At 47.4% G+C, this 27,589-nt stretch overlaps 2 protein-coding genes across 5 annotated transcripts in view; one reads left to right on the plus strand and one right to left on the minus strand.

The window, feature by feature from the left end:
• ikbkg (inhibitor of nuclear factor kappa B kinase regulatory subunit gamma) overlaps window positions 1–14,736 on the minus strand; it is a 49,523-nt gene extending 34,787 nt beyond the window's left edge. For all 4 annotated transcript variants that reach the window (XM_080496260.1, XM_080496261.1, XM_080496259.1 and 1 more), the window contains exons 1-3: window positions 14,406–14,736; window positions 3,417–3,563; window positions 3,045–3,325 (exon numbers count right to left, since the gene is read on the minus strand). In XM_080496260.1, the coding sequence (XP_080352386.1) occupies window positions 3,045–3,325; window positions 3,417–3,561 (426 nt within the window). In that variant the 5' untranslated portion in view covers window positions 3,562–3,563; window positions 14,406–14,736. The remainder of the gene's footprint in view (window positions 1–3,044; window positions 3,326–3,416; window positions 3,564–14,405) is intronic.
• A 295-nt stretch (window positions 14,737–15,031) lies between these two features.
• LOC308130957 (transmembrane emp24 domain-containing protein 4-like) lies at window positions 15,032–25,970 on the plus strand. Its single transcript, XM_080497501.1, has 5 exons — window positions 15,032–15,224; window positions 23,379–23,479; window positions 23,554–23,679; window positions 25,340–25,486; window positions 25,555–25,970. The coding sequence occupies exons 1-5, from the start codon at window positions 15,089–15,091 to the stop codon at window positions 25,702–25,704; spliced, it is 660 nt and encodes a 219-aa protein (XP_080353627.1). The 5' UTR covers window positions 15,032–15,088; the 3' UTR covers window positions 25,705–25,970.
• Window positions 25,971–27,589: the final 1,619 nt, after the last annotated feature.

A 27,589-nucleotide genomic window follows, 5' to 3' on the forward strand; every position in this document is an offset into this window, starting at 1 on the left:
AAGAAAGACAATTGTAGTCGGAGGCGGCGTGTTCAGCAAGGAACTCACAATGTTATCCTCCATTCAACCACACTTCTGAGTAACTCCATTGTTTTCTCTCTCTCTCCAACACGAGAGCAGCGCAGTGCAACACCAAAACACTTCTGACCGCAACCCTGCCTCCCGACAAAATAAAGTTCCTACTGTGGTGATCAGTTCAGGTCATAATTCACCCAGTTACTGTGGGCCGCTGGGGAACTTTATTTTGTAGAGGGGCAGGGTTTTCGAGCGGAAGTAGTTTTGTTGTTGCGTTCTGTTGGCGATGAGAGAAAAAAAGAGAGGAAGGAGAAGCGCTTCAGTGTGTTCCACTGGAAAGTCAAGTTTGGAGTTCCTTGCCTCTGACTCAATTTTATTTTGTACCAATTTAGCAAAGTATTTATGTTGGACTTATTTATTGAAGTGAATCTATCCGTTATTATATTTTATTTATTTTTTGTTTTCAAAAGGTTGAGTGCAGTACAACAGTTTATATTTTAACTACTACCGTATTTTCTGCCCTATAAGGCACCGGGTTATAAGGCTCACCTACATTGATTGACATAATTTACAACTTCATTCATATATAAGGCGCACCGCCCTATAAGGCGCATGGAATAGACCGGCAACATTTATAACTCAAAGCCATTAAGTTACATTTTCCATTGCTTCTAACACCCAGAGAGGTGCACACACTTTATTTTGATAGTCCTACCTGCAGCCTATGCCAGGAGGACACTACACACAAAACCTTCTTCACTGCTGGTTGACAACTTACAACTACCGGTAATAATAATAATAATAATAAACTAAACTACATGAACCAAGCAACAAAAACACAACACAACACAATTATTACCGACACCACAAACCAAATAGAACCCCCAATAATTGCATTTAAAACACCACAAACAGCTGCAATGAATTATGGGAGTTTCTATCGGCTGCCCTGAGGAGCTCAGGATGTCCCATCATGCCTTGCAGCGACAAATTCATGTTTTGTGTTGTTGGAGGTTATTGTGGGTTGTTGTTGGGCTTGGTGTTGTGTTGATTGTGTTTATGTGTTTTTGTTCCCCAGTTTAGGGAGTCATTATTTCATCTAGTTTATTTTGGTTTGTTAGAATGTTGGTGTGCAACCATGAGTGATGAAGGTGTTGTGTGGAGTGTCGTCCGCTCTGAAGATCCGGTTGCAAAGTTAGAGTTGTCAAAATAAAAGCTTCTGGTTGTTCAGCTGTCAAATAGCAGTCTGGAGTAGAACAATCGTCCATATATAAGGCGCACCGGGTTATAAGGCGCACTGGCAGCTTTTAAGAAAATTTGAGGTATTTAGGTGCCTTATAGTATGGAAAATACGGTAGTTTACAAGATATTTTTATATATTTAACAGGAAAGTCATGTTCAATAAATGCTGTTCCAAATTCAAAGACATAATCATGTGAATAATTGTGATTTCAATCTTGCCCCAAAAAATTGTGATTATGATTTTTTTTTCCATAATCGAGCAGCCCGAGTCCCCAATTATTATTTCAGTTTATCTCTCAGGGATATTATATATAAATTATAGCAATTTTGGAATGGAAGTAAGGAATCGAGAAGCAGAACCAGAATCATATTCATACAAGTTGTAACGATACCATACCCAGGTACACACACAAAGGTGTTACTGATTAGTTTTCATGCACTTATGGGTGAAATGTGATAGATGAACCCTTTGAAAAGCGACTCATGCAGCCCAGAGCAAAGCATGGCTGCACCATCGTGTCATGCTCCTGGATATTGTTTTGCCAGTACTGGAAGTCAGACCTTGTCAAACGGGGCAATGTCTGATTCGGAGTCATAAAGGTCTATGATAGAACCGACCAGACAAACACCAAGAGCCACAACAATGACTAGAGTACTTAACATTAGTTAAATCAAGGCCAAACACAAAAATAAAACTGTGTCACATTAACAGAGTATGAAATGTTTGTGTCTTACTGATTGAATCATGTTATTATTCAATAAAGAATCATTCTGAATGTTGTTCTGCTTCAATGGCACAACTTAGGTCTGACACTCTTCCTCACCACAACACTTTGAAATGTTCCAGCCATGTCTGGCAGGAATATTGCTTTCCAATATGTTCAACAAAGAAACAAAAAGAAGAATAAAAACCTTTGCCACTGTGCATGAGCTGTCCCGAGTTCAGCTTGATGATGGAACATGCTCAGCGTGGCCAGGTGTTTCTCCCCGACCATTTCTGGTAATGCCTTCCTCTCACCAACCCCGGGAACAGCCTCCCTCCCTCGACACTTCAACTCCTCACATAGTTTAAAACATGCACTCAGAACAGAAGAAAGGAAAAGAGCTGCCACTCTTCCCTCTCTCTCATTTCATGTAGTTTTGCTTTAATGGAGGGCAAATGTAGTTTTATTGACGAGATTAAACTGAGTGACATGGTGACTTGAAGGAATCATGATCATCAACGGTCATCAAGCGGAAGTGTTTTCCACTGTGACAACAGTTTGACTCTCCGTTCAGACCTTTTTGTTTTGTTTGAGATCTGGTCGACTGAAGTTCATGGACTGAGGAGCTGGATGGAGGGAGGGAGGGAGGGAGGGATGGAGGGATGGAGGGATGGATGGAGGGATGGAGGGATGGATGGAGGGATGGATGGATGGAGGGAGGGAGGGATGGAGGGATGGATGGATGGAGGGAGGGGTGGATGGAGGGATGGATGGATGGATGGAGGGAGGGGTGGATGGAGGGATGGATGGATGGAGGGATGGAGGGATGGATGGATGGATGGATGGATGGATGGATGGAGGGAGGGGTGGATGGAGGGATGGATGGATGGATGGAGGGAGGGGTGGATGGAGGGATGGATGGATGGAGGGATGGAGGGATGGATGGATGGATGGATGGATGGATGGAGGGATGGATGGATGGAGGGAGGGGTGGATGGATGGAGGGATGGATGGAGGGATGGATGGATGGATGGAGGGATGGATGGATGGAGGGATGGATGGATGGATTTCCAGAGGACTGACCTTTGACCCCTCCACTGGGCCATTCCTCGCCGGCCGTGCCTGCAGGTCTTCGGTCTGGTTGCAGCAGTGATTTAAAGAGGAGGTGGAGGAGGTGGAGGAGGAGACCGGCACGTTCACCAAGCTTTGTAAGGAGTGATTCTCCTGGGCCAGCCTCTCCACCAGCGCCCTGGCCTCCTGGAAGCGACAGCTAAGAAACTCTCGCTCCTCTCGTGTCCTCCGCTGCCATCCCTCCATCTCCTCGCAGCGCTGGCGCAGGGCCAGATTACTGCGCCGTAAAGCATCTGCAGGAACACAAGCATGTGACATCAGACGGGCTCCCGGAGCAGGGTGGCGGTCCAGAGAGGCCCGGCTGTGGCTGTGGCGAGCTCCTACCTCGGAGCTGCTGGTTGTCCCCCAGCAGTTTGGTCACCACCTCATTGGACGCCAGCTCCGGCGGCACCCTGAGAGCCCAACCACTGTCGTCTCCCGACACGTCCTCTCCCCACCGCATGGGACCGTCGGGCTGCGGCTGCACCATCCCTGCACAAACACACAGCAAAATCAGGTCAATGTTCAAATATCTGCTCAATAAACGAAGAGAAAAACACTCTGCAAGGCTACGAGATGGACACAATAAAGGTGAAGATGGTGATAAAAAGGTATGATTAAAAGAGTTTCAGTTCGTCTCTATTGGACAAACATTTGAAACCTTACACTCTGGAACAGACAGACTGAAAACCATGTGTGGCTCTTCAACTCCCCTTTGAATGAACATTTGAATCACACACCAGACGGTCGTTCAAAATTACTCTCAGTTGAAGGAGACACATATCTTTAAAAGAGAAATGTTTTTACAATCTTCTATTTTTCTTGACATTTCTCTGAATAGTTCTGTCTGTTTTTAAGCTGAAGTTCAAAGAGCTGCAACCTCCTGGGACATTCAACTATCAACACAGAAACTACCTGTCCTCCCCATAACTCAGACTGCAATCATTCAGATGAGCTAGCAGACATTTAGAATACATGGAGTGGAAACAGGACACAGTATGGTCGGCCTCCATAACGAGCCCAGTCTTTCCTGGTCCTGCTCTGGTGGCCGTGGGAAGTGTCGCCTCAGTTTCATGGTCTTAGCTGTTCTGGCCCAGGTCTAGGGCCCCCCCCACTCCTACCACCCTTCTACCACACCCAAGAAGGCCAGCAGCACAGGTTCCAAATAACAAAAAGCCATGAGCAGTGCCCACAATATAAATTCAGTCTCGGACTCTGAAGTGACCTTTGAGGAGAAAAGAAAAAGAAACATGACATCATTTCTTCACCAAAGTCCTTCTCAAACACAGGGGGGGGGAAACAAAAACATGGCAGTGCCAAGTCAAAAAAAGAAGGGTTTCTCATTCCAATGAGAACTGCCCATGAGCACCAAGTACAGGGGTCAATAAAAAAGAAAGAATTATGACTGTCTCTTTATTAACACAGGTACCACAAATCTACTCACACTGACTCGGTGGTGATTACCCACAATACATCACAAACGCAGTAAACGCTGGTGTTACTGGAGGAAATGAAGGGAGTCATAGGCTCCTAGTGGCTGGTGATTAGAATTATTCACAAACAAATCTTCATTGACAAGGACTGCATATGAACCTGGTTCACACTTCTAGCAGCAGCCAGACCTGTGTGGGGCAGTGCAACCAGAAACATGAAGCCCTGATAGCCAATCACAATCCTGGAATATACAAAATGTCACCAATTGTGACGTAAATATATGCCTACCCTCTTTAAATGCAAATAAAGACGCTGAGTTTTTCTAAATCTCCACTGTGGCCTGAGTTTTCAGGAATCATTGATTGTGGTGAGTCGTATAAGTGCAAGGCCCAAACGCTGAGACAAATCTCCAGTTTTTTAAATACCCGGGTCCGTGTAACCATGGTCTTAGGAAGAAAGAGGACCTTAAGACCCCCTCGGCCCAAATGTTGTGACTGTGTGACTGTGTGACCGACTGCGCAGGTGCTGGCCTCGACCTATTCCAGAGCAAACTTTGAAGAGTGTTTATGCGAGAAGGTCCGCCGATATCCTCACATCTACAATACCCACCTGAGGGAGTATAAAGACAGCCAGATGGCTGCCAACTCCTGGCGTGAAATAGCTTCCCCCCTGGGCAAAGAAGAGCAGGAACGCTGCCAGAAGTGCAAGTACCTCAGAGACCGGTACGTGGACCGTGTGCTGCCGCCAGCACAGAAGTGGAGCCTGGCCACAGCATGAAGGCCCCTTTAGGAGGAGATTGCAGATCTATACAAAACAATTATGATCTGGGTCATAACACCCCCCCACCTGAAAGTCAAGCATTTACCCCTAAAAATAAATGTTTGATTAAAGACCTTGACGGAGCGTCAGCCATGACATTATCAACACCCTCTTTGTACCCAATGGCAATATTGACATCTTTCAGCAACAGGGCATGAGGCGCTGGTTGCAATTCTGCATCTGAGGTAGGAACGCCAGAGGGTTTTGATTGGAGGACTGACTGAACTGGACCCAAGATACACGTCAAAAGCCATAAGCACACTCAATACTTTTTTTTTTTTCAACAGTGCTGTAGGGAAGCTTGCGTTTCTTCAATAAAAAGTCCCAGACCAGATGATCGGGGCCACATTCATCCTCCTACACAAGCACTACTCCGGCCCCAAATGCACTGGCATCAACTTCCAGTTTGAATGGCTGTGTGACGTTTGGTTGGGTGAGAAGACAGCCTCAAATAAGCCTCTTTTCCAGTGAACGTGGCCTAATTCAGAGGTGGTTTCTGGTCGTACTTTTGTGAATGTATGCTTCAAACTCTGAGGAGGCAGTAATCCTGTGTGTTGGTGTGTTGGAATGCTCAATCAGGGTTAATAAAGTGAAGATCGCAAGCACTCAGACCAATGGTGCAGCATCATCACAGACCAATGGTGAACCATCATCACAGACCAATGGTGCAGCATCATCACAGACCAATGGTGGACCATCATCACAGACCAATGGTGAACCATTATAACAGACCAATGGTGGACCATTATAACAGACCAATGGTCCAGCATCATCACAGACCAATGGTGAACCATCATCACAGACCAATGGTGAGCCATCATCACAGACCAATGGTGAGCCATCATCACAGACCAATGGTGCAGCATCATCACAGACCAATGGTGAACCATCATCACAGACCAATGGTGAACCATCATCACAGACCAATGGTGCAGCATCATCACAGACCAATGGTGAACCATCATCACAGACCAATGGTGAACCATCATCACAGACCAATGGTGCAGCATCATCACAGACCAATGGTGCAGCATCATCACAGACCAATGGTGAACCATCATCACAGACCAATGGTGAACCATTATAACAGACCAATGGTGAACCATCATCACAGACCAATGGTGGACCATCATCACAGACCAATGGTGAGCCATCATCACAGACCAATGGTGAGCCATCATAACAGACCAATGGTGAGCCATCATCACAGACCAATGGTGAGCCATCATAACAGACCAATGGTGCAGCATCATCACAGACCAATGGTGCAGCATCATCACAGACCAATGGTGCAGCATCATCACAGACCAATGGTGCAGCATCATCACAGACCAATGGTGAACCATCATCACAGACCAATGGTGAACCATCATCACAGACCAATGGTGAACCATCATCACAGACCAATGGTGAGCCATCATCACAGACCAATGGTGAGCCATCATCACAGACCAATGGTGAACCATCATCACAGACCAATGGTGAACCATCATCACAGACCAATGGTGAGCCATCATCACAGACCAATGGTGAACCATCATCACAGACCAATGGTGAACCATCATAACAGACCAATGGTGGACCATCATCACAGACCAATGGTGAGCCATCATAACAGACCAATGGTGAGCCATCATAACAGACCAATGGTGAGCCATCATCACAGACCAATGGTGCAGCATCATCACAGACCAATGGTGAACCATCATCACAGACCAATGGTGAACCATCATCACAGACCAATGGTGAACCATCATCACAGACCAATGGTGAGCCATCATCACAGACCAATGGTGAACCATCATCACAGACCAATGGTGAGCCATTATAACAGACCAATGGTGAACCATCATCACAGACCAATGGTGAGCCATCATCACAGACCAATGGTGAACCATCATCACAGACCAATGGTGAACCATCATCACAGACCAATGGTGCAGCATCATCACAGACCAATGGTGCAGCATCATCACAGACCAATGGTGCAGCATCATCACAGACCAATGGTGCAGCATCATCACAGACCAATGGTGAACCATCATCACAGACCAATGGTGAGCCATCATCACAGACCAATGGTGAGCCATCATAACAGACCAATGGTGAGCCATCATCACAGACCAATGGTGAACCATCATCACAGACCAATGGTGAACCATCATCACAGACCAATGGTGAACCATCATCACAGACCAATGGTGAACCATCATCACAGACCAATGGTGAACCATTATAACAGACCAATGGTGAACCATCATCACAGACTAATGGTGAACCATCATCACAGACCAATGGTGAACCATCATCACAGACCAATGGTGAACCATCATAACAGACCAATGGTGGACCATCATCACAGACCAATGGTGAGCCATCATAACAGACCAATGGTGAGCCATCATCACAGACCAATGGTGAGCCATCATCACAGACCAATGGTGAGCCATCATCACAGACCAATGGTGCAGCATCATCACAGACCAATGGTGCAGCATCATCACAGACCAATGGTGCAGCATCATCACAGACCAATGGTGCAGCATCATCACAGACCAATGGTGCAGCATCATCACAGACCAATGGTGCAGCATCATCACAGACCAATGGTGAACCATCATCACAGACCAATGGTGAGCCATCATCACAGACCAATGGTGAGCCATCATCACAGACCAATGGTGAGCCATCATCACAGACCAATGGTGAACCATCATCACAGACACATGGTGAACCATTATAACAGACCAATGGTGGACCATCATCACAGACCAATGGTGAGCCATCATAACAGACCAATGGTGAGCCATCATAACAGACCAATGGTGAGCCATCATCACAGACCAATGGTGAGCCATCATCACAGACCAATGGTGCAGCATCATCACAGACCAATGGTGCAGCATCATCACAGACCAATGGTGAACCATCATCACAGACCAATGGTGAACCATCATCACAGACCAATGGTGAGCCATCATCACAGACCAATGGTGAACCATCATCACAGACCAATGGTGAGCCATTATAACAGACCAATGGTGAGCCATCATCACAGACCAATGGTGAGCCATCATCACAGACCAATGGTGAACCATCATAACAGACCAATGGTGAGCCATCATCACAGACCAATGGTGAACCATCATCACAGACCAATGGTGAACCATCATCACAGACCAATGGTGAACCATCATCACAGACCAATGGTGAGCCATCATCACAGACCAATGGTGAACCATCATCACAGACCAATGGTGAGCCATCATCACAGACCAATGGTGAACCATCATCACAGACCAATGGTGAACCATCATAACAGACCAATGGTGGACCATCATCACAGACCAATGGTGAGCCATCATCACAGACCAATGGTGAGCCATCATAACAGACCAATGGTGAGCCATCATCACAGACCAATGGTGAGCCATCATCACAGACCAATGGTGAGCCATTATAACAGACCAATGGTGAACCATCATCACAGACCAATGGTGAACCATCATCACAGACTAATGGTGAACCATCATCACAGACCAATGGTGAACCATCATCACAGACCAATGGTGAACCATCATCACAGACCAATGGTGAACCATCATCACAGACCAATGGTGAGCCATCATAACAGACCAATGGTGAACCATCATCACAGACCAATGGTGAGCCATCATCACAGACCAATGGTGCAGCATCATCACAGACCAATGGTGCAGCATCATCACAGACCAATGGTGCAGCATCATCACAGACCAATGGTGCAGCATCATCACAGACCAATGGTGAACCATCATCACAGACCAATGGTGAACCATCATCACAGACCAATGGTGAACCATCATCACAGACCAATGGTGAACCATCATCACAGACCAATGGTGAACCATCATCACAGACCAATGGTGAACCATCATCACAGACCAATGGTGAGCCATCATCACAGACCAATGGTGAACCATCATCACAGACACATGGTGAGCCATCATCACAGACACATGGTGAGCCATCATCACAGACCAATGGTGGACCATCATAACAGACCAATGGTGAGCCATCATCACAGACCAATGGTGAGCCATCATCACAGACCAATGGTGCAGCATCATCACAGACCAATGGTGCAGCATCATCACAGACCAATGGTGAACCATCATCACAGACCAATAGTGAACCATCATCACAGACCAATGGTGAGCCATCATCACAGACCAATGGTGAACCATCATCACAGACCAATGGTGAGCCATTATAACAGACCAATGGTGAACCATCATCACAGACCAATGGTGAGCCATCATCACAGACCAATGGTGAACCATCATAACAGACCAATGGTGAGCCATCATCACAGACCAATGGTGAACCATCATCACAGACCAATGGTGAACCATCATCACAGACCAATGGTGAACCATCATCACAGACCAATGGTGAGCCATCATCACAGACCAATGGTGAGCCATCATCACAGACCAATGGTGAGCCATCATCACAGACCAATGGTGAGCCATCATCACAGACCAATGGTGAGCCATCATAACAGACCAATGGTGCAGCATCATCACAGACCAATGGTGCAGCATCATCACAGACCAATGGTGCAGCATCATCACAGACCAATGGTGCAGCATCATCACAGACCAATGGTGAACCATCATCACAGACCAATGGTGAGCCATCATCACAGACCAATGGTGAACCATCATAACAGACCAATGGTGAGCCATCATCACAGACCAATGGTGAACCATCATCACAGACCAATGGTGAACCATCATCACAGACCAATGGTGAACCATCATCACAGACCAATGGTGAACCATCATCACAGACCAATGGTGAACCATTATAACAGACCAATGGTGAACCATCATCACAGACTAATGGTGAACCATCATCACAGACCAATGGTGAACCATCATCACAGACCAATGGTGAACCATCATAACAGACCAATGGTGGACCATCATCACAGACCAATGGTGAGCCATCATAACAGACCAATGGTGAGCCATCATCACAGACCAATGGTGAGCCATCATCACAGACCAATGGTGAGCCATCATCACAGACCAATGGTGCAGCATCATCACAGACCAATGGTGCAGCATCATCACAGACCAATGGTGCAGCATCATCACAGACCAATGGTGCAGCATCATCACAGACCAATGGTGCAGCATCATCACAGACCAATGGTGCAGCATCATCACAGACCAATGGTGAACCATCATCACAGACCAATGGTGAGCCATCATCACAGACCAATGGTGAGCCATCATCACAGACCAATGGTGAACCATCATCACAGACACATGGTGAACCATTATAACAGACCATGGTGGACCATCATCACAGACCAATGGTGAGCCATCATAACAGACCAATGGTGAGCCATCATAACAGACCAATGGTGAGCCATCATCACAGACCAATGGTGAGCCATCATCACAGACCAATGGTGCAGCATCATCACAGACCAATGGTGCAGCATCATCACAGACCAATGGTGAACCATCATCACAGACCAATAGTGAACCATCATCACAGACCAATGGTGAGCCATCATCACAGACCAATGGTGAACCATCATCACAGACCAATGGTGAGCCATTATAACAGACCAATGGTGAACCATCATCACAGACCAATGGTGAGCCATCATCACAGACCAATGGTGAACCATCATAACAGACCAATGGTGAGCCATCATCACAGACCAATGGTGAACCATCATCACAGACCAATGGTGAACCATCATCACAGACCAATGGTGAGCCATCATCACAGACCAATGGTGAGCCATCATCACAGACCAATGGTGAACCATCATCACAGACCAATGGTGAGCCATCATCACAGACCAATGGTGAACCATCATCACAGACCAATGGTGAACCATCATAACAGACCAATGGTGGACCATCATCACAGACCAATGGTGAGCCATCATCACAGACCAATGGTGAGCCATCATCACAGACCAATGGTGAGCCATCATCACAGACCAATGGTGAGCCATTATAACAGACCAATGGTGAACCATCATCACAGACCAATGGTGAACCATCATCACAGACCAATGGTGAACCATCATCACAGACCAATGGTGGAGCATCATCACAGACCAATGGTGGAGCATCATCACAGACCAATGGTGAACCATCATCACAGACCAATGGTGAACCATCATCACAGACCAATGGTGAGCCATCATAACAGACCAATGGTGAGCCATCATCACAGACCAATGGTGCAGCATCATCACAGACCAATGGTGCAGCATCATCACAGACCAATGGTGCAGCATCATCACAGACCAATGGTGCAGCATCATCACAGACCAATGGTGCAGCATCATCACAGACCAATGGTGAACCATCATCACAGACCAATGGTGAGCCATCATCACAGACCAATGGTGAGCCATCATCACAGACCAATGGTGCAGCATCATCACAGACCAATGGTGCAGCATCATCACAGACCAATGGTGAACCATCATCACAGACCAATAGTGAACCATCATCACAGACCAATAGTGAACCATCATCACAGACCAATGGTGAACCATCATCACAGACCAATGGTGAGCCATCATCACAGACCAATGGTGAACCATCATCACAGACCAATGGTGAGCCATTATAACAGACCAATGGTGAACCATCATCACAGACCAATGGTGAGCCATCATCACAGACCAATGGTGAACCATCATAACAGACCAATGGTGAGCCATCATCACAGACCAATGGTGAACCATCATCACAGACCAATGGTGAACCATCATCACAGACCAATGGTGAACCATCATCACAGACCAATGGTGAGCCATCATCACAGACCAATGGTGAGCCATCATCACAGACCAATGGTGAACCATCATCACAGACCAATGGTGAACCATCATCACAGACCAATGGTGAACCATCATAACAGACCAATGGTGGACCATCATCACAGACCAATGGTGAGCCATCATCACAGACCAATGGTGAGCCATCATAACAGACCAATGGTGAGCCATCATCACAGACCAATGGTGAGCCATCATCACAGACCAATGGTGAGCCATTATAACAGACCAATGGTGAACCATCATCACAGACCAATGGTGAACCATCATCACAGACCAATGGTGGAGCATCATCACAGACCAATGGTGAACCATCATCACAGACCAATGGTGAACCATCATCACAGACCAATGGTGAACCATCATCACAGACCAATGGTGAGCCATCATAACAGACCAATGGTGAACCATCATCACAGACCAATGGTGAGCCATCATCACAGACCAATGGTGAGCCATCATCACAGACCAATGGTGCAGCATCATCACAGACCAATGGTGCAGCATCATCACAGACCAATGGTGCAGCATCATCACAGACCAATGGTGCAGCATCATCACAGACCAATGGTGAGCCATCATCACAGACCAATGGTGAACCATCATCACAGACCAATGGTGAGCCATTATAACAGACCAATGGTGAACCATCATCACAGACCAATGGTGAGCCATCATCACAGACCAATGGTGAACCATCATAACAGACCAATGGTGAGCCATCATCACAGACCAATGGTGAACCATCATCACAGACCAATGGTGAGCCATCATAACAGACCAATGGTGCAGCATCATCACAGACCAATGGTGCAGCATCATCACAGACCAATGGTGCAGCATCATCACAGACCAATGGTGCAGCATCATCACAGACCAATGGTGCAGCATCATCACAGACCAATGGTGAACCATCATCACAGACCAATGGTGAACCATCATCACAGACCAATGGTGAACCATCATCACAGACCAATGGTGAGCCATCATCACAGACCAATGGTGAACCATCATCACAGACCAATGGTGAGCCATCATCACAGACCAATGGTGAGCCATCATCACAGACCAATGGTGAACCATCATCACAGACCAATGGTGAGCCATCATCACAGACCAATGGTGAGCCATCATAACAGACCAATGGTGAGCCATCATCACAGACCAATGGTGAGCCATCATAACAGACCAATGGTGCGGCATCATCACAGACCAATGGTGCAGCATCATCACAGACCAATGGTGCAGCATCATCACAGACCAATGGTGAACCATCATCACAGACCAATAGTGAACCATCATCACAGACCAATGGTGAACCATCATCACAGACCAATGGTGAGCCATCATCACAGACCAATGGTGAACCATCATAACAGACCAATGGTGAGCCATCATCACAGACCAATGGTGAACCATCATCACAGACCAATGGTGAACCATCATCACAGACTAATGGTGAACCATCATCACAGACCAATGGTGGAGCATCATCACAGACCAATGGTGAACCATCATCACAGACCAATGGTGAACCATTATAACAGACCAATGGTGAACCATCATCACAGACCAATGGTGAACCATCATCACAGACCAATGGTGAACCATTATAACAGACCAATGGTGAACCATCATCACAGACCAATGGTGAACCATCATCACAGACCAATGGTAGAGCATCATCACAGACCAATGGTGAGCCATCATCACAGACCAATGGTGAACCATCATCACAGACCAATGGTGAACCATTATAACAGACCAATGGTGAACCATTATAACAGACCAATGGTGGAGCATCATCACAGACCAATGGTGGAGCATCAGAGAGGCCATGAGCCCTGGAGGCGAGCTGAGGATTCACTTTCACTTTCACTTTGGGTCCAGATCGCAGTTCAGGTGTGGACCCAGGTTCCACACAGGACCTGACCCCAGGTGAGCAGTGTCACGTGACCACGGATGCTGCGGGTCAGGAAAGACCCGTATGACAGCCACAGCCCTCATTTCACCCCCAGACCACACACACACACACACACACACACACACACACACACACACACACACACACACACACACACACACACACACACACACACACACACACACACACACACACACACACACACACACACACACACACACACACACCGTACCCCCCCCCCACTTCTTCAGCACTCATTGAAACGCTTGCCGTTAGAGAGAGGAACTCGTCCTACCTGCTGTCTTCGTACCTTGTTCCTGCTGTCGTCCTTCCCGGGCTGCTTGTCACTGACGCCACTGGTCGTGTTTATCCAGCCTCACGGCAGGCTAATGCTAACTGCTAGCGGCTGGGCTAGAACGCGACAACTCAGAGAAAACACCGGTCTCTCGCTGCTTGACATGAAAAGTCCTGTACGTGAATGAAGTGTGGCCTCCTCACAAACACATGCGGCCCCTTTTCGTGATGCGAGTCCAAACAGTGTGTTTGTTAGAGAAGCTTAAGCTTCAGTGTCAGAGCCGCCGCGCTGTTGTTAGCTCAGGAAATGCTGAGCTGTTCCTTCCACGAGTTTAGTCTGCCAGGCACAAGCCACACGTTAACTCCTACTTTATTTCTCAAAACAATTTAACAAAATCAAAATTCTCAGATCAAGGTCATTATTCTAATAAAAAAAAGTGTCCGAATTGATTTCTAAAGACTTATGTGTGGCCTAACTCTCCCCTGGAGAGCTCATGAGCGTCAGCCTGTGAGCCCTTACTCAGGGAAGCACAGCCCCACGCTTCAGGAAATCCCCTTCCGGGTTCCGCAACGGAGAGAGCGCGTCAGCGGCAGCAGCGTCCGCCGCCTTCTGCACCGGCGCCCCTATCAGCGCCTCCTCCGCCGCCTCCTCTGCTGATGTGAACACCAGTCGGAGGCTCCACGATGCCCTCAGTCCCCGCCGCCGCAGTGCTTCTCTTCCTGACCTGGATCTATCCGAACGGCGCTCTGTATTTCCACATCGGGGAGACGGAGAAGAAGTGTTTCATCGAGGAGATCCCGGATGAGACGATGGTGATCGGTGAGCACAGCTAGCTTCTTCCAGCTCTGGCAGCACTGAGCTCCCAGCTTCTCCGTACGAGCACTGGCTCCAAATACTCAGATTACTGTACTGAAATATCCCCATGACTGTCCTCAAAGACTCAGATTATTCCTTCAAAGACTCGGATGACTGTCCTCAAAGACTCAGATTACTCCCTCAAAGACTCAGATTACTACATCAAAGACTCAGATTACTCCCTCAAAGACTCAGATTACTCCCTCAAAGACTCGGATCACTGTCCTCAAAGACTCAGATTACTCCCTCAAAGACTCAGATTACTCCCTCAGACTCGGATTACTCCCTCAGACTCGGATTACTCCCTCAAAGACTCAGATTACTCCCTCAAAGACTCAGATTACTACATCAAAGACTCAGATTACTCCCTCAAAGACTCAGATTACTCCCTCAAAGACTCGGATCACTGTCCTCAAAGACTCAGATTACTCCCTCAAAGACTCAGATTACTCCCTCAGACTCGGATTACTCCCTCAGACTCGGATTACTACATCAAAGACTCAGATTACTTAATCAAAGGCTCGGATTACTCCCCTCAAAGACTCGGATTACTCCCCTTAAAGACTCGGATTAGTCCCCTCAAAGACTCAGATTAGTCCCCTCAAAGACTCGGATTACTCCCCTCAAAGACTCGGATTACCCCCCTCAAAGACTCGGATTACCCCCCTCAAAGACTCGGATTACCCCCCTTAAAGACTCAGATTAGTCCCCTCAAAGACTCAGATTAGTCCCCTCAAAGACTCGGATTACTCCCCTCAAAGACTCGGATTACCCCCCTCAAAGACTCGGATTACTCCCCTCAAAGAGTCATTACTCCCGTCAGAGACTTGTTACTTTTCCAAAAGCTCACATTACGCACTAGACTCAGATTACTCCAGTCTTAAACTCAGATTTCTCTTCCAAACGGCCTAAATGATCACGCCTCAAAATACACGTTACTTCTCATTGAGGCTCAGATGACTCACCCCAATTGCTCGGATTACTCACCTCAACTCACTTCGTATGGTGGCCACTCCCACTGGTGTGCTAACATGTGTGAATGTGATTAGCAATGTAAAGAGCTTTGGACACTGCTCAAGCAGTGGAAAGGTGTTCTCGAAGTGAAACCCACTTACTAAAAGCTCACATTTGCCCCTTAGAATACTGAAAGCCCGGTTTTCTCCACACAAAAAGTTCGGGAATGGACAGGTATAGTCCGTTACGGTTCGGGTTTCCACCGCAACAATTTGGGATTTTCCGGAAACAACCGCTCCAAAGGTGGACGCTTTTCCGCCACCTTTCCTTTGGGGTACTCGGCATAGATATGGCGTGTTTCCACCACACAAAAAGTGCAGGGATGGAACAGAGCTTTACAGAGCGGTACAGTATAGTGTACCCACAGCCAAACCTGGAGCGTTTCCACTGCAGAAAGTAGGTTAAAAAGTAGGCGGGGCTTAGAGCCCCGCAGATATGTGACGTTACAACCATAATCTCAGTCGGGCGGCAGATCTGGACCTTGTGAATCCTCTGTTGTTGTTTACATCCTCCGCTTTGCACGAGTTGTTTAGTTAACTTTTATTGTTTGCAGCTACAGAGCTGCAGCTGCAACTTCCGCGTTGGTTCTTCGAGAGCGAACGCTCCGGTGACTCGGCCCGCACCTGAGCGCGCCTTCGCCGGCCGCGGCACAGAGCCGAGCCGGTGCGATGCGCCGGGACAGGGGAGCTGCCCCGAGCACCGGGGTCCATCCCCACACGCACAAGCCAAGGCAACCACGGCCAGCGGCGCCGACTGCCGGAGTGGTTCTCTGCCACTCCGGCAGTCGGCGCCACTGCATCGACACGGAAGTTTAGGCAGTGGCATCCAGCGGTGCTGACCACCGGAGTGGCTACTCCAGCGTTTGAGCTGGAAGGGCGGATGCTCATCGTAGCGCCTGCTCCCAAGTGCCGTTCTCCCTCCCTGTCTCAAGTCCGCTCTTTCACAACCCACACTAAAGTTGTGCAGCAAAGAAAAGAAAAGAAAGCAAACCACCAGAGCAAAGCTGACCACATTAACAGTGGAAGATTCATCCAGCTGACACATTAACATATTGAGGGTGTGTAGTAAATCACTGACCAATCAGCAGGCGGCTCCTCAAACTCAGACCTGTTCCGTGGTCCTGGTACCCAGACGGGGGGGGGGGGTGGAAAAGCGACCACCTTTGGAGCGGTTGTTTCCGGAAAATCACAAATTGTTGCGGTGGAAACCTGAACCGTACCGGACTGTACCGGACTGTACCGGTCCATTCCCACACTTGTTGTGCGGTGGAAACCTGAACTGTACCGGACTGTACCGGTCCATTCCCACACTTGTTGTGCGGTGGAAACCTGAACCGTACCGGACTGTACCGGTCCATTCCCACACTTGTTGTGCGGTGGAAACGGGGCTGTGCAAACAGTAGGTGTCGCACTTCCAGGGGATAGAGCTTTTCCTCAGCTTTAAAATGAAGTATTATTTGTGTTGTACGTGAACAAACAAGTGAGCTACGAATGTTTTAGTGGGTTTTCTAGTCTGAAATCTATATGTTAAGCACGAGTTGGAGGCCATCCCAACATGGCGGCGTTGCAGGCACGTCACCGGGAGGCATCTAGTGTTTTCCATCTATGGTACCAGGACCATGGAACAGGTCTGATTTTGAGGAGCCGTCTGCTGATTGGTCAGTGATTTACTACAAGCCCTCAATATTTTAATATGTTGGCTGTATGAATCCTCTGTTGTTAGCGTATTCAGCTTTGCACTGGTTGTTTTTTTTTTTTTTTGCTGTGCAATTTTCATGTTGGTCCTGAAAGAGCAGAGGCGAAGCAGGGACAGGACCTGGACTCTGGAGCAGAGGAGCACCAACGTCTGTTTGTGCATCGCTGTCACGCTTTTCACTGAAACATGGAAGTTAATGAGAGAAGAGAGACAACCCCTGTATCGAGAGCAATAAAGAGTCAAAACAACAAGTCAGCTTGAACAAGGACAGAGAAATGAATTCACCTCAGGAGCTGAAGTTCACCCATCTGCCCCATCTTCATTTCTCTGCCCCGTTTTATTCAAAGTAGGCGATTACATTTTCACACACAGACAAAGCAGGTTAACACTGGTTCTCAGGCCTGTGTGTGTGTGTGTGTGTGTGTGTGTGTGTGTGTGTGTGTGTGTGTGTGTGTGTGTGTGTGTGTGTGTGTGTGTGTGTGTGTGTGTGTGTGTGTGTGTGTGTGTGTGTGTGTGTGTGTGTGTGTGTGTGTGTGTGTGTGTGTGTGTGTGTGTGTGTGTGTGTGTGTGTGTGTGTGTGTGTGTGTGCGTGCGTGCGTGCGTGCGTGCGTGCGTGCGTGTGTGTGGCTACACTTCTATGTGGTTCACACAGTTGAAGCAGGAGTCTCAGATCAGATGTCCAGAGACCTTGAAGAGTCTCAGAGTGGTACAGTGTCAATAATACAAAGACTCGTGGCCTTGCAGGTGTGAAACAGTGAACAGTGGTTATAATAGTAATAATATATCAACGATAACTTACAAAATGTTAATTCCCATTATATCAAGTACTAATAATAAACATAAAGTACAAATTCACCTAACAATATGTTCCTGACAGCACTATGATGTGGCTCTCGCTTGGCTCCGTTGACAGTAGAAACACAACCGGTTCTTTGACGGTGCTCATTTTAGAACTGGCCCTGGCATCAACGCTGTACCAGAACCTGAACTAGAACCTGGTTCTTTCTGATGGAAAAGCCCTAAAATTGCAATAGTCAGGTACTCTGTTCACTTGGCAGGGAGGTGAGCCTAGAAATTTAACAACTTCATTTGGTTTCGAGTTCACATTATTTTTAGACACGCATAAAAGTTAAACAGTTCTATCATAGCATCAGGTTTAACTAATCTCAGGTAAAGCCCAGTTGTTGTTCCCACTTCCTTGAAGGAGTTCAGTTGTTGTCCTGCTGGAGGGAAGCTGGTGTCTTCTCCTGTAGTTAGCACCTCCTGCTAACTGTGGTTGCTGGTTCTACAGGCTGAGGAGAAGAAGATGAAGTTGATGTTTCAGGAGTCCTTCTTTGCAGCTCCTGGTTGTTCCTTTTGTCCAGACTGAGGAGCTGGTCGCTCAGGTCTGTGATGGTTTTCCTGCTGGTTGAGGAAAACACAAAGAAGTTCTGTGAGGCCTCGTTTCCCTGGTCCGTCCTGGAGGAACCGGTTGGTTTTCCTGGTTGATGGGAGATCAGACTCTGGGTGCTGGTCTCTGGATCAGGGGAAGGTCTGACCCTCGTGGTGGGTCAGCAGAGGATTTGAGGAGTGAAGGCCTCTGGTTGCAGGCCTCTGGTGTTAGCTGGATGCTAACGCTGGGTGAGCTGCCTCCAGCAACCTCCTCCTCCATTGAAGAACAGGAGCAAAAGCCTTTTGTGAGAGGAACAGCTGGGACTCAACTCCTCCCTGGTGTTCACCGGGGAAGACTCGGGGCAAGACTCACTTTAGGAGTCTCTTACAAAGGCTTTTGTTAGGGGGATTCGAAGGTGTGAAATCCTAAGAGCAGGAATCGGACCAGGATCGTGTGCGTGTCTCCCCAGGATTTGGCTCGATGGGCTTGTTCAATCTCCGGTAGCTTCACGGTATGTTCCTCGCCGAGAAGCGATTGTAAGAGCCTGCCAACAAACATCGTCACGTGTCCAGATTCTCTACCTTCTGGTATTCCCACAAACCGGAGATTCTGGTGCCTGCTGCGGTTTTCCATGTTGTCCAGTTTGTGGTGAAGGTGGTCCACCTCAGCCCTGGTAGCCACTGGGTTAGCTTCCAAGGATGCTTCCATTGTCTTGTCCGCATCCTCCAGCCACTCCTCCCTCTTCTCCATGTCGTGTAATAGGTGAGGACAACTTCTCTCCCACTGACATCGTGGTACGCTGGATATCATCCAGGCCGGCCAGGTCAGTTGAAGTCTTCTGCAATGCAGTAATAACATTTGCGATGTCTTGAGCAAATATTGCGGGTCGGGACATGTGTCCCCGACGTCGGCGCCATCTTGGGATGTAGTTTGAACCCGCAAATGCTTTTTAATATTGCCACTGGTCGTGCTCTTCTTTGGTTTCGACATCCTGGTGCAGGTATGCAGTGTTCTGGCTCACGACGCCTGTGGTCCTGGATAAAATTGTCAGGATAAATTAAGCACTGCTTGTTTAACCGAGGCAGCCATCTTGGCAACCGCGTCACGTGACTCCAGTATAAATGTTTCTTTAGTGAGACATTACTGCTGAATCAGCAGCACTGTGTTCATATGTCATACTTTCATCTTCAAATGATACAGAGCTGTGGATAGAACTGATTGATTATCAATTGTGACAAAGTGTGTAACGATCAGTCTAATTTCAGAGTGAGCATAAAGAATAGAAGCATCAAAGCAGAAAGCATGATGTCACTCTCCTCTGACCACCTTCACATCAAACACTTCTCCACCTCCGCAGTCTCAGATCACTTGTTCTTTTATTAGTGATTCCACTACTGTGACACCAAATCACATCCTTTTCCTGACCCGCACCTCCTCATGGCCATTTCTCTCTCCATAGAATTCCTTCCTCATCTTTTCTTCCAGGATTTAGCATCAAATGTCATTGATCAGTTGATTGAGATGCAAAAATATTGAGGAGGTACTTTGCAATGAGCATTTATGGTAGAAAGCGGGCGTGTCGAGGGCAGGAGATGAGTTGTCAACTTTCCAGGTGGACTGTGATCTGTACAAGCAAAGTGCAAGATGTGCGTACGCACAGTTTTACACATCCCATCTTTGGGGGGCAAGGCCATCTTCAGAATTTGGGGGCACGTATGTTGTTAGTAGGAATCCTATGCAATGTTTTATAAATGAGGCCCCTGATTCGTCCACTCAGAGGATGCTTTTTGGCAAATATTGGTGTTTTAGGCGTCCATCCCAAAAATCTGGGTGTCCCAAATATATTTGGACAGCAACCAGCGCCAGGGGGTCCGAGGAGCCTCACCTGAGAATATTAAAAAAATAGACCTTAAATGGTGCATTCTGGACGATTAATATTGCATTGTGACATGTGTCTCTGTCTCTCTCTGTGTCTCTGTCTCTGTCTCTCTCTGTGTCTCTGTCTCTCTCTATGTGTCTCTGTCTCTCTCTCTGTGTCTCTGTCTCTCTCTATGTGTCTCTGTCTCTCTCTGTGTCTCTGTCTCTCTCTGTGTCTCTGTCTCTCTCTGTGTCTCTGTCTCTCTCTCTGTGTCTCTGTCTCTCTCTCTGTGTCTCTGTCTCTCTCTGTGTCTCTGTCTCTCTCTCTGTGTCTCTGTCTCTCTCTATGTGTCTCTGTCTCTCTCTATGTGTCTCTGTCTCTCTCTGTGTCTCTGTCTCTCTCTGTGTCTCTGTCTCTCTCTCTGTGTCTCTGTCTCTCTCTGTGTCTCTGTCTCTCTCTATGTGTCTCTGTCTCTCTCTATGTCTCTGTCTCTCTCTCTGTGTCTCTGTCTCTCTCTGTGTCTCTGTCTCTCTCTGTGTCTCTGTCTCTCTCTATGTGTCTCTGTCTCTCTCTCTGTGTCTCTGTCTCTCTCTGTGTCTCTGTCTCTCTCTATGTCTCTGTCTCTCTCTCTGTGTCTCTGTCTCTCTCTGTGTCTCTGTCTCTCTCTCTGTGTCTCTGTCTCTCTCTCTATGTCTCTGTCTCTCTCTCTGTGTCTCTGTCTCTCTCTGTGTCTCTGTCTCTCTCTATGTGTCTCTGTCTCTCTCTGTGTCTCTGTCTCTCTCTGTGTCTCTGTCTCTCTCTATGTGTCTCTGTCTCTCTCTGTGTCTCTGTCTCTCTCTGTGTCTCTGTCTCTCTCTATGTGTCTCTGTCTCTCTCTATGTGTCTCTGTCTCTCTATGTGTCTCTGTCTCTCTCTATGTGTCTCTGTCTCTCTCTGTGTCTCTGTCTCTCTCTATGTCTCTGTCTCTCTCTCTGTGTCTCTGTCTCTCTCTCTGTGTCTCTGTCTCTCTCCATGTGTCTCTGTCTCTCTCTCTGTGTCTCTGTCTCTCTCTGTGTCTCTGTCTCTCTCTGTGTCTCTGTCTCTCTCTCTGTCTCTCTCTATGTCTCTGTCTCTCTCTCTGTGTCTCTGTCTCTCTCTGTGTCTCTGTCTCTCTCTATGTGTCTCTGTCTCTCTCCATGTGTCTCTGTCTCTCTCTGTGTCTCTGTCTCTCTCTATGTGTCTCTGTCTCTCTCGCTGTGTCTCTGTCTCTCTCTGTGTCTCTGTCTCTCTCGGTGTCTCTGTCTCTCTCGGTGTCTCTGTCTCTCTCTCTGTGTCTCTGTCTCTCTCTATGTGTCTTTGTCTCTCTCTGTGTCTCTGTCTCTCTCTGTGTCTCTGTCTCTCTCTATGTGTCTCTGTCTCTCTGTGTCTCTGTCTCTCTGTCTCTCTGTCTCTCTCTGTGTCTCTGTCTCTCTATGTGTCTCTGTCTCTCTCTCTGTCTCTCTGTCTCTCTGTCTCTCTGTCTCTCTGTGTCTCTGTCTCTCTCTATGTGTCTCTGTCTCTATCTCTGTCTCTCTGTGTCTCTGTCTCTGTCTCTCTGTGTCTGTGTCTCTCTCTATGTGTCTCTGTCTCTCTCTATGTGTCTGTGTCTCTGTCTCTCTCTGTGTCTCTGTCTCTCTCTATGTGTCTGTGTCTCTGTCTCTCTCTGTGTCTCTGTCTCTCTCTGTGTCTCTGTCTCTCTCTATGTGTCTCTGTCTCTCTCTCTGTCTCTCTGTGTCTCTGTCTCTCTCTATGTGTCTCTGTCTCTGTCTCTCTGTGTCTCTGTCTCTCTCTCTGTGTCTCTGTCTCTCTCTCTGTGTCTCTGTCTCTGTCTATGTGTCTCTGTCTCTCTCTATGTGTCTCTGTCTCTCTCTCTCTGTGTCTCTGTCTCTCTCTATGTGTCTCTGTCTCTCTGTGTCTCTGTCTCTCTCTCTGTCTCTCTGTGTCTCTGTCTCTCTGTGTCTCTGTCTCTCTCTGTGTCTCTGTCTCTCTCTATGTGTCTCTGTCTCTCTCTCTGTCTCTCTGTGTCTCTGTCTCTCTCTATGTGTCTCTGTCTCTCTCTCTGTCTCTCTGTGTCTCTGTCTCTCTCTATGTGTCTCTGTCTCTCTCTCTGTCTCTCTGTGTCTCTGTCTCTCTGTGTCTGTGTGTTGTGGCTGTGTGACAGGGAAGTACCGCACTCAGCTGTGGGACAGACAGAGCAGCTCCTTCCTCCCGGCCACTCCTGGTCTGGGGATGCATGTGGAGATTAAGGATCCAGACACCAAGGTAACCTGGGAGCAGCACTGCCCTCCAGCAAACCCTCAGATTGAAGAGAAAGCTAACGTCAAGTCTTGTTTCAGATCATCCTGTCTCGTCAGTACGGCTCAGACGGACGCTTCACCTTCACCTCGCACACTCCTGGAGAACATCAGATCTGTTTACATTCCAACTCCACCAAGATGGCTCTGTTTGCTGGAGGAAAGCTGGTATGAACACAGTGTGCACTTCTTCAATCCACCAAACGCTTCACACGTTTGAATGTGAAGGTCTGACGGCTCTCAAAGCCCGGCGCTACCTGTAAACTCACATTGGTTCATTTGCTCACTTCAAAAACTATTGTTGTCATTTCCTGAGCAGAAGGGAATCCATGTGTTCAGCAGAAGTGACCACATGGTGTCGCTCCCTGCTTTGACGTGCTGTGCGTTCCACATCACCAGCAAACTCAAACTTTCTTCTAAATGGCACATTTAGAAGCAGATGCTGAAAATCTTGCACAGCAGAGGTCCCCAACACGGGGCCTGGGACACCAGGTCTCCCCCAAGGACCACTGCAGGGGCCTGTTCTAGAAATAGCACAACTCACAAATGAGCTGCTTATACAATCTATTTTTATTCTGTTGCTATTCTTTTTTAATTCTTTTTCGTACCAAGTCCGTTTGGTTGCACCTGAAAAATGTATAATAATGATCAGACCTGACAAAACTGCAGAAACATGAATTTATGGCCAACTGTTGGTGAGGAATTACCGTATTTTCCGCCCTATAAGGCGCACCGGGTTATAAGGCGCACCTACATCAATTGACATAATTTATAACTTCATTCATATATAAGGCGCACCGCCGTATAAGGCGCATGGAATAGACCAGTGATCAGCAACCTTTACAGCTCAAAGCTATTAGGTTACATTTTCCACTGATTCTAACACCCAGAGAGGTGCACACACTTTATTTTGATAGTCCTACCTGCAGCCTATGCCAGGAGGACACTACACACAAAACCTTCTTCACTGCTGGTTGACAACTTACAACTACCGGTAATAATAATAATAATAAACTAAACTACATGAACTAAGCAACAAAAACACAACACAACACAATTATTACCGACACCACAAACCAAATCTAACCCCCAATAATTGCATTTAAAACACCACAAACAGCTGCAATGAATTATGGGAGTTTCTATCGGCTGCACTGAGGAGCTCAGGTTGAATTTGTCGCTGCAAGGCATGATGTCCCATCATGCCTTGCAGCGACAAATTCATGTTTTGTGTTGTTGGAGGTTATTGTGGGTTTTTGTTGGGCTTGGTGTTGTGTTGATTGTGTTTATGTGTTTTTGTTCCCCAGTTTAGGGAGTCATTATTTCATCTAGTTTATTTTGGTTTGTTAGAATGTTGGTGTGCAACCATGAGTGATGAAGGTGTTGTGTGGAGTGTCGTCCGCACTGAAGATCCGGTTGCAAATTTAGAGTTGTCAAAATAAAAGCTTCTGGTTGTTCAGCTGTGAAATAGCAGTCTTGAGTAGAACAATCGTCCATATATAAGGCGCACCGGGTTATAAGGCGCACTGGCAGCTTTTGAGAAAATTTGAGGTATTTAGGTGCCTTATAGTATGGAAAATACGGTATTGTTTCTACACAAAATGTGCTCGCAGGAGGCTGAGCCTCAGAATGCCTCAATGGAACATGAAGCCTGAAGAAGCTCTGCCGGAACCATCTCTGCTGTTGCACCGTGGAAATGAGTGCCGTCCGTTCTTCACGTCAGATGAATTCATGTTGTATAATCCAACATTCTGTCCCGGCCTCCGCTGCAGCAGCAGTGTTTCATGTTTTTGTTTTTGAAAAGTGTGCTGTGACTTGTGTGCTGCAGAGAGTTCACCTGGACATCCAGGTGGGAGAACACACCAACAACTACCCTGAGATCGCCGCCAAGGACAAGCTGAGCGAGCTGCAGCTGCGAGTGCGTCAGCTGCTGGACCAGGTGGAGCAGATCCAGAAGGAGCAGAACTACCAGAGGGTGGGTGGAGCACCACCACACGGCCCCCACAGCAGGGGGGAGGGACTGAACGCCTCTTCTCTCCACAGTACCGCGAGGAGCGTTTCCGCATGACGAGCGAGAGCACCAACCAGCGCGTCCTGTGGTGGTCCATCGCGCAGACCCTCATCCTCATCCTCACCGGCATCTGGCAGATGAAGCACCTGAAGAGTTTCTTCGAGGCCAAGAAGCTGGTGTGAAGAACCGTCCAAATGTCCCGGCCGTCCTGCGGGACAGTGGATCTTCCTTGGTTTTTGCTCTAGTATTTTTTTTTTCTTTTTTACTTGTTTTAGGTTTTCCATCCAGAGCAAGGCTCAAGATTCTCGTTGTGTCTCTGGTTGTGTTTTTCTTTGGTTTTTAACTTTTTCAACACTGGACTTTTCCCTTTTCTATCTTGAAGTGTAAAGAGAAGAAGCTTTTTGTGATTATCCATGAGAATGAAAAGTAAAGAAATGGTCAAATCCCACTCATTTCTTCTGTTGTTGTTTGCACTGAGGTTTTTTCACATTGCGCCATGACTGTTGGGACGTATGCAAATATAGTCCCGAAGAACTCGATACGCAGCATTTCTCAACTGCCCAGAAATGCTCAGTGAACATTTAGTTTGAGGTTTTGGAGCATTTGTACCAGGAAGAGCTCATTAATGATTAACTTTGTGTTAAATAAAGAATTCTGAACACGTGCTTTAAACAGTGAGGAGGATTATTCTGCTTTATTAACTTATCTCTGTAATCACATTTGAAAAGATTTTACATTAAAATCAAGCTTGTTTTGCGTTAAACATCAACTCGGCATTCAGGGTGCTTTTTGTTTGAGTTTTTTCTGAAACAGTATAATCCTCTATAGCAGGATGACGACTTTTTAACCATATTTGATCATTTTTAATTGATCGGCATTTCGTGTGCAGGTTGTTCAGGCGTTCAAATGGTCTTCATTAACTAAGTTCCACTTTTACTCTCCAGTTATTGTCATCAGGATTAACTTTCTGAAACACAGAAGGAGTGATCCTGAAGCCCAGGGGCCTCATTTATAAACGTTGCGTACGCACAAAAGAATGCGTACGCCACTCTCTACGCAAACCGTGGGATTTATAAAAAGAGAACTTGACGGGAAAATGTGCGGTCCACCACGCCAACTCTGACCCTGGGTCACCCTAACCCTAACCCAACTCTGACCCTGGGTCACCCTAACCCTAACCCAACTCTGACCCTGGGTCACCCTAACCCTAACCCAACTCTGACCCTGGGTCACCCTAACCCTAACCCAACTCTGACCCTGGGTCACCCTAACCCTAACCCAACTCTGACCCTGGGTCAGCCTAACCCTAACCCAACTCTGACCCTGGGTCACCCTAACCCTAACCCAACTCTGACCCTGGGTCACCCTAACCCTAACCCAACTCTGACCCTGGGTCACCCTAACCCTAACCCAACTCTGACCCTGGGTCACCCTAACCCTAACCCAACTCTGACCCTGGGTCACCCTAACCCTAACCCAACTCTGACCCTGGGTCACCCTAACCCTAACCCAACTCTGACCCTGGGTCACCCTAACCCTAACCCAACTCTGACCCTGGGTCACCCTAACCCTAACCCAACTCTGACCCAGGCGTACCACAGAACTGGGGGAAGGAGAAACTGCGCCACTGATGGCAGAAGAAAGAAACGGGAGAAACTGTGTGAAACTGATGGTGTAAAATAAATAGTTATATGACCTCATATATGGACAGTTTATTTGCAAGAAGTGGATAGTAAACAATAACATTTCTACAATGAATAAACAAACATACTCCCTGGAGTGCACACAGGAAACATATGATTAAGACAATAGTAAGACAACAGTATTATGTTTCCACTGATATGAATGCAGTGTAACATCCTATATCATAAAGCCCATATAGCAGTGTTGGGCGCAGACTGGAGGCTGTACGTGATGGGTGGCTTCTAGGTACGGAGAATTCATGTGGAAATCCTGAGACTTGCAATGTTGTAGTAGTGTTTAACCCGTTCACGACCTTGCAGGCGACAGTGGAGAACCCTAACCCTCAAGCGGTGGCTGCTCACCCCTTTTCCTCACCCACAAGGC

The sequence above is a fragment of the Blennius ocellaris genome (genome assembly GCF_963422515.1).
Source record: "Blennius ocellaris genome assembly, chromosome: 5".
NCBI classification, from domain to species: Eukaryota; Metazoa; Chordata; class Actinopteri; order Blenniiformes; family Blenniidae; genus Blennius; species Blennius ocellaris.